This window comes from Nerophis ophidion, linkage group LG07, assembly GCF_033978795.1.
Source record: "Nerophis ophidion isolate RoL-2023_Sa linkage group LG07, RoL_Noph_v1.0, whole genome shotgun sequence".
In the NCBI taxonomy this organism is placed as follows: Eukaryota; Metazoa; Chordata; class Actinopteri; order Syngnathiformes; family Syngnathidae; genus Nerophis; species Nerophis ophidion.
The window spans coordinates 52663250-52675315 of record NC_084617.1 but is presented as its reverse complement, the minus strand read 5'-3'; the positions used below and the strand labels follow the sequence as shown (position 1 = coordinate 52675315).

The 12066-nt window shown below is 39.5% G+C and overlaps 1 protein-coding gene across 3 annotated transcripts in view; it reads right to left on the bottom strand.

The window, feature by feature from the left end:
- Positions 1-12066, bottom strand: part of ddhd2 (DDHD domain containing 2) — a 35540-nt gene that overhangs the window by 6578 nt on the left and 16896 nt on the right. The window contains exons 7-18 of one of the 3 annotated variants that reach the window (XM_061906421.1): positions 8008-8097; positions 7787-7928; positions 7487-7695; positions 7347-7411; positions 7146-7265; positions 3966-4061; positions 3637-3813; positions 3519-3545; positions 3021-3176; positions 2841-2943; positions 2599-2760; positions 2306-2410 (exon numbers count right to left, since the gene is read on the bottom strand). In XM_061906421.1, the coding sequence (XP_061762405.1) occupies positions 2306-2410; positions 2599-2760; positions 2841-2943; positions 3021-3176; positions 3519-3545; positions 3637-3813; positions 3966-4061; positions 7146-7265; positions 7347-7411; positions 7487-7695; positions 7787-7928; positions 8008-8097 (1452 nt within the window). The remainder of the gene's footprint in view (positions 1-2305; positions 2411-2598; positions 2761-2840; positions 2944-3020; positions 3177-3518; positions 3546-3636; positions 3814-3965; positions 4062-7145; positions 7266-7346; positions 7412-7486; positions 7696-7786; positions 7929-8007; positions 8098-12066) is intronic. The other 2 variants (XM_061906423.1, XM_061906422.1) reach the window with 2 other exon arrangements.

Below are 12066 nucleotides of genomic sequence, written 5' to 3'. Positions count from 1 at the left end.
TTCTTTGTAGAAAAAAAAAAAAAGCAAATAAATGCAATCGGCGAGAGGCGCAAGAAGGTTTTTAACAAGTAATTTATAAGACAAATGCAAGTAAAATTTTGAAAATAAATACTTCAAAAGTAGGCTGAAGCTTAAGACTGAATGTCAACATGTTTTGGAGACTTGCTCATAGAGATCAATAAATTACTTTCTATTCTATATCTTGCCAACAAATATTTATTTTTAATTGTTAAAGTGTGTATTTGCTAATTTTAGATGAAGTTTTTAGCATTAAGCATTTAGCATTAAAGTAAAGCATTACATTATGCCTGTTCTTCACACCATGTTAATTAGCTGGTGTTGGGCATGTTAGCATGCTATATCTCCCTTAGCAAGAAGTTAGTATTTGTGCAACATGTTGTCAGTTCATGTCAAGACAGCTTTAACTTTACCTTTAATTTACTATATAATGATGGTTGGCTCTCCTGTAGATACACTATCAGGTTTGATGTGTTGCCTTTCTCTAGCTGCCATGTCCACAAGCATGTTTTAGCATGATGGGCGACCTTCTTCCACCATGGCAGTCTTTATTTTTACGGCAGGTGAAGTATTCCCAAATAGTCGATTTCAGATATTTTAAAGAGAGGAAAAAGTTCAACTGTTCAGGGGACTCACTTCCTTCATCTGTCATGCAGCCTTCAGAGCTGTGTGCAGCGTTAGGGGTCCTAATATCGCTGTTGCAGTCACACGAGACATAAAGGCTTTCTAACTTTTTCTTATACTGTACAGATGGACATGAAGGAAACTCAGTGGTTTTGAAACTGTTATTTTTTAATACCGGGGTATAACCTTTAAACCGGTAACAGACTTAAGACACCTCCACTAGAGACAAGCGCCTGCTTCCTGCTTGTTCTTTGGGTAGTAATTCTTAGGCTCAAAAGCCTAAATGTAACAATTTCCAGCCAAAAACTTGGTGAAACACTAGAGAAGACATTTTCAACAATTCATTTTGTGTACACAACAGTAAAATAAAAGTGTCGCAGTAGTCTTAGTTTTTTTCAAGATCACAATGATTTTGTTTTAATGTGTACGTCCTTTGCCCTGTCTGAGGATCGAACAATCAGCCTCTGCAACAAGAGGCAAAAATGTAAGGCTCAATGCCACCAGAAATTGAAAACGTGAAATGTTTTCTTATTCTTTTAGCGGTGACAGCTGGGTCATTAATGCTACATAATATTTTGTCAGCAACATAGCCACCTTCAAGTAGAGCACAGGGCTTCTCGTTTCGATTTTTCCCACTTTCTTTTACATGTTCGTGATTCATATTGCCATTTACAGGACAACTCTTCTCTCCACCTGCATTCAACTTTCCGGTCGGTACTTTTGACTTCCGATTGGTCAGATGCTGCGTGGTGTCACATTAGCAACAGACAGCAGTGCCACAAAGCCAAACAAGGAGATTGTTGCCGGCCGAAATCCAAACAGGCTTTTAGCTCGACTGTGAGTGCTTAATTTGCTTAATCATGAGCGAAACATTATTTTTGCCTTTTGTCCTAGTCTTCTTTCCCCCAAATACCATTCCCACTGCTGAGGATTTTAGGTGACATATGTGATGGATAAAAGAATGACAGACATTCTACAGTAAAGGCCAAAACAGAAAATAGCAGTGTGTGTGTGTGTGTGATCTGCTACTCCACCCAGATGAAGTTCCACATCTGCTGCTCTGTTAGTTTAGCTAATTAAAGAGTGTTGTGGAATTCTCCAGTGGCTTGTAAAATTTCACATTATGAAATACAACCTGACAGCAAGAGAAGCATTAGCAGTGATAATAGCACAGTCAGCCATTAGAAAGGAGCAGGGAAGGGGTTGGGGCAGACATTGACAACATAAACAATGTGTCTTTTTGATGGAATGATTGTTAGAATCCAATTAAAGAGGCTGTTTACAACCTTTACTAGCTTTTCCAAAGTGTTGAAAGCATTACATCCCGCCCACTTCTGGCTGTGAACATGTAAGCTACACGTGATGCTTTGTTGTTGTTACCTATTGATAGCGATTTGCCAAAGCTACTAACCTCAGCTATCATTGAATGTATAGCCTATCCTAACAACAAAATGATGGCAAATTGTTAGTTAATTCCCTGAAACTACTTTTTTGTATATGTGTATGTATTTATATATATATATATATATATATATATTTTTATATATAAACTATTTCTAAAAAAAAATAAAAGACTGATCTTTTAAAAAAAAATGCAGTTATCTGATTTACTGCATTTGTATACAAAGGCTGGAAGATTATCCATTTGACCACCTTGTCTTACCTTGGAAGTATTGTCTATGAAGGGCCCAGGGCCACGCAATTACTTTTGTCCAAAAGTCACCAGTTTTTTCTCCTGTCTGTGCAGGCGCACAAACTTCATCTAAGGCTGAGATTCACAGTAAAGTGCAGTAAAGGGTGAGGAAAGCGGATAGAGTTAAGAGATAAGCAGGGAAAATGTTGGCAAGCAGAGAGTGATGAGGAGTGTAAGGACATGGGAGTTAGAGACACACACATACTGTATATATCGACAGTCCGACACAGAAACACAATGAGAAACCAAAATCATCAATCTACCCTGTGTTTCCCGAGAGTTTCCATCTACTGTGGTTTCTCCTTCATCCACCGGGGGCAGTGGAGCAACAGGTAATCTAGAAAAGGACTGCCAAGCCGTCCGTAATGACCCCAGTACGTTATTCTTCAAATCCATGCTCATGCGGGTCAAGCTGTCTTTCAGTTCTAGAAAGCAAACATAGAGATGAGCAGGACTGCTAAAACAAATGCTTACACCACAATAAGATTAGGCAGAGGATCCATACCCAAGTGCATCCTCTTACGGCCTTTGTGATGGGGAATTAGCATTGGGTCTAGATCAACTTCTGAAATAATCATGGGTTCAATCCGGTAAGCGACAGGGTCAAACTACACAACAAAAGAAACAAGACATTAGATATACGCAAGTGGCTTTAATGGATGAGTATGAATTGGTCATTGCTCACCGGGTGATATATATTGTAAAAGCTCTTGCACGTTGGAAAGCTGTAGTTGGGATCGATTCGTTTAAGCCCTCGGACAGTCAGGAACATTCCAATCGGAGATCCAAATGCAAAAAATGTCTGTGGGTGGAATGCCAGCTGTGGGTAATCGATGGATACCTAAAGAGAGAAGGTGAAATTATTCTTATTAAAATAAAAAAAGTAAAAAAAGCTTAGAAAAATGTATTTTTCTCAAAGCACGCTTAAGACAAACAGGATGCGTGGGATGTCAGGATGCTAAAAACAACCAGAACATCAAGACACTGTTCAAAGAGAATGAGAACAGGAAGAGCTGGTCTTTCATGCAGAATAGAATGAGAACAAAAAGTAAGGTCATTGGTATTGGCTTCCATGATAAGGCACCAATACACCAACTTTATGACACAACCTGTGTGGCTATTTAGAAAATAAGCCACCATAGGGTGTTGGAAGGCTATTATGTGGAGACCACTAGAGACAAACCTGTCCCTTGGCTATGCCTCCACTGGTCTGTCCAGGCAAGCAGGGGAAGAGAAGCAGGAAGGTGATGCATGAAAGCAAGAAGCTGAAATACTCGCGCCTGTGCATGCATGCATGGTACCTGTCCGATGCCCATGTTGAAATATTGATAGTCTACGGAGCTGGTGATGGACTGTGTTCTGTGTAACTGGGCCTTTTGTGCCTCCGATCCTGTTGACGGATTACCGTTGTCCTCACTGGTAAGAGAGTCTTCAAGTGGCGCTCCCAGACCTTGTGGCTGCCGCGTTGCTTTGTAATCCTAATTGAATTGGAAAAGTACAAAAAACCAAAAAATACATGTATGGCTACAGCTTGGGCAATGACCATAAAAACATTAAAGAACACAATTTTAACAGAATAGAAAAGATGGTTGGACGGTTTCAAAATGTAATTCAATTGGTCGTATCTAACCTCTGAAAAACATTTCCTCCTGACATTTTTCAGGATCTTCTTCCGGGGTCCAAGAGGAATTCCTATATCTTTGAGATCGTTTTCTTGACAAAGAGCCTAAACAAAGATAAAAACAATGCTTGAAAAGAAAGCATTTTTTTTTTTTAGAATTTTGCCCATCATCTATAATCCTTATGTGAGACAAGAACAGACGTCTTGATTTTCCTGTGCATTCTAAATAGTGAAAAACTCAGAGTACAGTGGGGCTAAAAAGTATATTTAGTCAGCCACCGATTGTGCAAGTTCTCCCACTTAAAATGATGACAGAGGTCTGTAATTTTCATCATAGGTACACATCAACTGTGAGAGACGGAATGTGAAAAAAAAATCCAGGAATTCACGTTGTAGGAATTTTAAATAATTTATTTATAAATTATGGTGGAAAATAAGTATTTGGTCAATAACAAAAATTCGACTCAATACTTTGTAATATAACCTTTGTTGGCAATAACAGAGGTCAAACGATTACCATAGGTCTTTACCAGGTTGACCAAATACTTATTTTCCACCATAAATTATAAATAAATTATTTAAAATTCCTACAATGTGAATTCCTGGATTTTTTTTTCACAATCCGTCTCTCACAGTTGAAGTGTACCTATGATGAAAATTACAGACATCTGTCATCATTTTAAGTGGGAGAACTTGCACAATCGGTGGCTGACTAAATACTTTTTTGCCCCACTGTATGTATGTATATATATATATATATATATATATATATATATATATATACATACATACACACACACACACACATACAGTCGTGGTCAAAAGTTTACATACACTACATACAGTAATGTTAATATTTGGTTCCATGTCCCTTATTGCAGTGAAACTTGCCAAGGGAAATGCAACAAACTATTAACATTACTGTATGTATACTTTTGACCCAGCAGATTCGGTCACATTTTCAGTAGACCCATAATAAATTCATAATAGAACCAACCTTCACAAATGTTTTTTGTGACCAACAAGTACATGCTCCAATCACTCTATCACAAAAAAATAAGAGTTGTAGAAATTATTGGAAACTCAAGACAGCCATGACATTATGTTGTTTGCCCCTGCCGGATAAAAACACACAAGTGTGTTCTAATCATGGCAGGATCGGTAACAAACAACGAAGACGACTATTTTTAGACAAATGGAGGATGAACTACTGCTTCTAATAGCCAGTACGAAAGAAGAGTGAGACGTTGGAGCAGACAGAAGCGTGAGGTTAAAGTGAACAGAAGCTGCAAAATTTGGAACTTGAAGCCAAGCTAATTCTCCATAAATGAAGTGCTTACCCATAATTAACCGTAAAAAAAAACATTCCTGGCCATCTGGACCAAACAGACAACTGTCCATCGAGTGAATTACACTTCATATTCATCATGATACATGCAGCATGTCATGCGTGTGTCATGACAGACAGCATACGCTGTCTGGCTCGCTGTGTACAAACAAAACAGGAAATGTGGGCTAATACTTTACAGATACTGTAATATCATTGTTTATGTTTTCCAGTCAGATTGGTGTCTTATCACATGGTGATTTGACGTAGAAGGTCATACAGTTCCCCTTTAAAGAAAAACTGCAATTTTTTTCGGAATTTTGCCTATTATTCACAATACTTTCAAGAGATAAGAAGACAAAAGTTTTGGGTTTTTTTGCATTCTAACATATAAAAATGGACTCATTCTTGGTGGGTAGCACAACTAAATCACTTTTGAAATGCAGGTTTTGTTGTCTACCGCGGCAAACGTGAAGTACGTCCACATGGCTTCTCTACTCTTTCTTTCCAATGTAGAAGACATATTGCATTGATGTCTTGTATTGAGTCTTACTTTTCCGGGTGAAAAATCAACAGAGTGCCTGACAAAGACACTAGTTCTGATTGGATACTCCTCGTGCCTTTCCATTAGCCCCAACTCCCACATGCAACTGTGTTTGGCTATTTTGTTCGACCCACTTAAAGACAAAATTATATAGGGTTGGATTTCGTCCGTCAACATTTCTCAACATTTTTGTCCCATTTTAATTAAAAAAATTTCATTTTTTTATTCAACATGCTTTTGTTTTTATTTGTTATCATTCTAATTGCATCAAGAAAAAATAAGTTGTTGACAATAACAAAGACGAACATTTTTAGGCAACAAAATTAAATTTCTGGCGTCACGACACATTGCCTTGCTCCCACTGCTTCTCCGACGGCTATAGCAAAGAGCAAGCTACTTGTTAGGTTGAACTGCAAACAACGTAGGCAGGCAGCCGCCATTAAAAAAAGAATGAGCTTGAGCGGCTTCTGCTGTACTGTCTTTGAGTTAGGAAAGTTAATGCCAGATTATAAATCATGTATCTCACATGTATAGTAGGTTGTGGCACCAAGCCGAGAAGAAGTTGGTCAACTTTTAAAATCTACACGCTACCAACTTGATACAATATTGCGCTTAACTTGGCTCTCAACAAATGGAACGCAAAATAACACCATCGCAATATCGCTTGGAAGGATTTTTCATCTGAAAGGTCAGTATTATTCTGAATTTTCCACCTTAAAGAGGCCAAAAGTCTTGTGCTAAGAGATACAACGTCCCATCAGTCAGCATTCCCAGTAAGTGTGGACATTGTAAGTCACGGTTTTATGTTTTTATTTGAAATGTTTAGCATTAGTGCAACATGATAACACTCCAAATCAATCACGGAGTCTATTTGTGGCAGCAAACACAGTAAGGGCTGTCTTTGCTGTTGTTGATTTCATAAAGTGCACAGCAACGAAGACTAATGTTGCTATGCACTCTGTGAAATCAATGCCCCCAAGAGAGAAGTAAAGGTAATGCCTAAAATTACCAAAACATTGCAAGTATTACATGTTATCATGATTTTGCTTATTGCATAAATACTTACAACATGTATAAAAACAGTGTTAGAGGTTTGTGGTGTTTTTTAAAGTGATTAATACTGTAGGTGGAATAGATCGTATCCCTATTACCTGCATCATTAGCTTCCTTTTTCACTATTTAGAATGTATGGAAAAGGGAAAGACTTGTGTTCTCGTCTCACATAGAAATTGTGGATGATGGGCAAAATTCCCTAAAAAGCACAGTTTCCCTTAAATGCAACCGTAAACAATCGCGTTTATTTACACTATAGTATTACCAGTGATTCCAGATCCAGGTTTTCTGTCTGTAATGTGGGCAGGTATTGCTGCAAGCCAAGTCTGGTGAGAGCCTGCGCCAATGAGTCATGTTTTGGATGACAGGGGTCATCAGCCAGAATCTTTAGCAAAGAGAGAGTTCGTTTTTAAATCACTCTTAAACCAATTTATTGACAAAGCAATCACAGTGAAATCAACTGTACCTTGTTACTGGAAGATTGCGAACCAGTTCTCTGGTTGGTTAACATGTCAAACAGTATCAATGAACCTAACGAAAGAGATCAGCAAGTGTTTAATGTTCCACAGGACTATTTCAGAGATATTGTGTTTTAGGATCTCTCACCAAGGCTATGGCCCACGACAGAAATGTCCCCCTTAAACGCTGGATGTCTCTGTTTAAAGAGAGTGTGCAGTCTGTTGATCTCTGAGGCCACTGTGTCCACTATTGTCTGGCAATAGGTGGGACTGTTATAGAAAAAAAGGTCCAGCAGGGTGTCATTGGTGAAATGTCTTAGTCTACTGATGCTAGGCAGAGTGATCTTATTGATATCCCTAGAAAGTAAAGAATTACAGAAAGATCCCAGTTAGTCAGAATTTGTAAAAATAAAAGAAAAATATGTGTACTCGTTTGTTTTATACTCACTCATCCACACCTGTAGCATCCCCATGTAGAGCACTGTGCCAGTTCACAGGAAGAAACTCCACTCTGCCCACTTTCCCTTCCAGCTGAGCATGCTTATAATGAGAGGCCAGGAGGGAAAGTGAAGCACTGCGGAAGTCATTAACTAGAGGTAGAAGAAAAAATCAACTGGAAAGAAATATATTTCTCTTCAATATAGGCATATGCACATAAAATGCACCTACCACACTGTATGATGGATCTGAAGCGCAAGTCACATGCTGGACCAATGCCATGGACCATAAATACAAGGTGGTCCACCTTTTCTGGTTCACCTGCAAACAAACGGGTTAGAAAAAGTTCAAAGTTATGTCGACAAACAGACAATTAATGTTCAGAATGCACAACACTGCCAAATATATTTAGGGGGGTTTGTATGCAATGGTGTGGAATTTTACTGCATCGTGCTGGAAGTTGTTTATCATAATTAGCAACTGTTTTTATTAAGGGTGTAACAATTGATCGATGTATCAATAGATTGATTTATATTCCTAAATTTCAAATATATTGATCCGTGCTCAGCAAGTTTGCCTTGCGGAAGATGGGTATTGATCCAAGACTGTTTTAAAATGGAATCAATCGATTTTATTGATACTAGAAAGAGGAAAACATTGGATTTAAAAACGACAGACTTTATAGGAAGTTTAGCACGTAGAGCGGAACAGCACTTTTTGAGGGATTTTGCCTATCATTCACAATCACTATGAGACATGAAAACGTCTTTTTTTTTTTTTTTTTAGGATTTTAAAGATGATAAAGTCTTGTAGGATGCAGCAAACAGAAGTCACCTTTGTAGCCTTTAAAATCCTCTAAAACAACTTCAAAACCCTCCATCAACACTTTATATACACACACTGCAACTATATATATATATATATATATATATATATATATATATATACATACATGCATACATACATACATACATATATATATCGTATATTACCAAGTAAACACCTTTGGGCAGATAACCACCCATGTCCGAATAGTCGCCCGGGGTCCTGAGCCCATTTTGTGAATTAAACGCCTCTTCCTAATAATAGCCCATGTATAGCGGTACACCACAACTGATGGACGAGAATACTTTAAGGGGGAAGAAGAACAGAAAGTTTGACTTAAAGTTCAAGCTAGCGGTTGTGAAGTATGTGGAGCAGAATTCTGGTTTGGCAGCGGCCAGGCAGTTTAACATTGACCCAAAACGTGTACGCGAATGGAAACAAAAAAAGGGAGAACTACTATCTCAGTCGGCAATCGATGGAAAACGGGCTCGCTTATCTGGCGGAGGTAGGAAGAAAGTGAGCGACGAGCTTGATCCTAATTTGTGTCAGTGGATACATCACGTTCGTGGACTGAACCACCGTGTGTCCCGCAAAATGATCCGCATTAAGGCCAATGAGTTGTATTCCACCGCGAGTGACACGAGAGACACCGGGGTGGTGTTTGGTGCAACGAGTGGCTGGCTTAATCTATTCCTGCGTCGGAACAACTTTACCCTCAGGAGGAGAACAACTGTTGCACTGAAGGACACTCCCGTTGAGAAGATTGTCAACTTCCTCGTTTTCTCTACTAAACAGATAGAGGCCAAGAAAACCCAGCCCAAGAATATAATCGTCATGGATGAAACAGCCGTCTGGTTTGACATGGTTGGTTTTAGTACGGTCAATGAAAGGGGCGCCCGCTCCAACTGCCTCAAAACCACCGGCCACGAGAAGGCACGCGTCACGGTGGCTCTTGCAGCCAAAGCAGACGGGACAAAGCTGAAGCCTTACATTGTGTTTGAAGGTGCTGCCTGTGATGTAAAGGCTATGCAGAGCATCCCCGGGGTGATCATAGCTTCCTCCAAGAATGGCTGGTTTAATGATGATCTGACAAAGGATTGGCTCCAGAGGGTAGTGGGGAAATTTCACTTCGGACCGAGGCTACGTGCATGGGACTCGTACCGATGCCATATCAGTGAGGCCACGAAGGCAGAGCTCAAAAGGGGCTACAACCTTACAATGGCTGTTATATCTGGAGGTTGCACAAAGTACCCGCAGGCCCCCGATGTGTGGAATGGCCCTTTCAAAGCGCAGCTCTGTGACTACTATGATAACTGGATGGCTGGTGATAAAGACAAGACCTACATCAAGTCAGGGAACCTGAGAGCCCCTTCCCGCCGCCTCCTGGTCGACTGGGTCCTGGGAACCTGGCATGCTCTGGATCTGGACACTCTGATCAACTCATTCAAGGTAGGCTGGCTGGCTGTGTGTATGTGTGTGTGTTGCAAACAGTAGCCATAGCTGATTGTTGCTTTCTGGTATCCTACAAGGTATGTGGGCTGACGGTGGCAGCTGATGGGAGTGAGGACCAGCTCATTTACTGCCTCAAGGAGGGACAACCATGTCAGGCAGGCAGAGAGATGCTGTTGAGGGCTAGACAGCATGGTGCTGCTGTGGTTCAGGAAGAGGAGGAGAGTGATGAGGAACAGCAGTTCCTCAATGAACTTGTGATTGAAGAGAAGGATGATAATGAGGGGGTGATGGAGAGGAGGGGGAGGAAGAGGATGAGGAGGAAGAAGGGGAGGAGGAGGAGGAGGATGATGAGTGTTTGAGTTGCATTTGGGGTTGCGTTTGCTGCAGTATTATTGTTTTGATGGTTTTATAGAGTACTTGGTAAAATCATTTTGATTTTTCTGTATGCTGCTTTATTTAAAACTTGGAATACTGTAGCCTTTATTTTATTTAAGTGAGACTATTATTGTTCTGTTTTGATGGTGGGTTTTATACTTGAGTATTTGGTACCATAATTAAATTTTTCCCGGTAGGCTGCTTTATTTAAAAACTTTATTTATTTTAAGTATTGGTATTCAATTTGACAATTGTTGCACTACCGCCATGAACTGCTGGTAACAGAAACGAGCATGAAGGAAGGGTGAAACTTTGGAGCAGAGGTAAGCCGAGAGAGTAAGGTTGGCGTGACTTTGACTCTGTAAATGTGGAACTTGGAGCAAAGCTATTTTAACATAAATTGAGTGCTTACCCACAATAAACGGGAAAAAAAACATCCCCGGCCAGGTGGACGTAACAGACTATTGAGTGAGTCTTTTTGATATTGATCATGATACACGGAGCACGTCATGCAAATATTACAAATACAGTACATACACTGTCGAGCTACCTGTGTACAAACAAAACATATAATGTGGGCCAAAACTTTTCAAATACGGTAATATGACTGTTCATGTTTTTCAGTCAGGACAGATTGGTGTCCTATCGCATTGTGTTGTGTATTACAAACTCAAACGCAATTCGGGTGCTGACGCAGAAGGTATAGCTGGTCTCTTGCCGTAGCCAGATTTTAGGGCTAAAACTCTAGCATGCTGATGTGTTACTGCACTGGAAAAATAGTTCTTCTGTTTTCACTCTTACAACAACGTCACCTGCTTTGTTATTATACAGGTTACGGAACATAAAGTAAGTATTTTTGGAGGTTTTTAAAGTGATTTAGAGGTAGAATGGATTGCTCCCATTTGCTGCATTGCTAGCCACATAAGACAAGTCGATTTTTACATGTTAAACTGCAAAACAAACTAAAAAACCTTTGTTTTCTTGTCTAAGAAACAGTGAATTTCCCCTTTAAGTCTATTAGCTCATCTGTGATGTCAAAAATGGCGGACAGCTACATTGATCAAGAACGGTCATAACAAACGCAAACATCACAAGACAAAATCCTCAATTACAACACAAAAACTTTCAGCTACAGCTCAATTGCAAAAGCCCCAACAAATACAAAGGACACAACACAATAAAATACAGCCACAATGCAACTTTAAGACCGACATAACAACAGAGCAAGTTACGCCGACACCCAGACTTCCGGAATTCAGGTAGAAACCATTTAATCAGAAATAAACTGAAGAGATAGATCGAGGAGGCTATGGAAATTAGAACAGCTTCCGCACACTTGGGATGCTGTCCAGGGAACAGATACTTTAAGGGCGGGTCATGGAACATTATCAGCTAAATCTACTGTTAAATTGTTGGTTACTGTACTTTTATTGAAAATTGCTTGAATGTTGAAAATTTGAGCAGAAAATGTTTCCTCTTGTTAATTCAACCTTAAGTGTTGCTTGCACTGAATTCAATAGTATGTGAATTGACTGGCCATTAATTGTTGTTTATTTGCTTCATTTATACCTAATTCCCTTACAAGAAATAACAGGAATATAGGAAACTTAACATGCAGTATCTAGTATCGAGTATTTA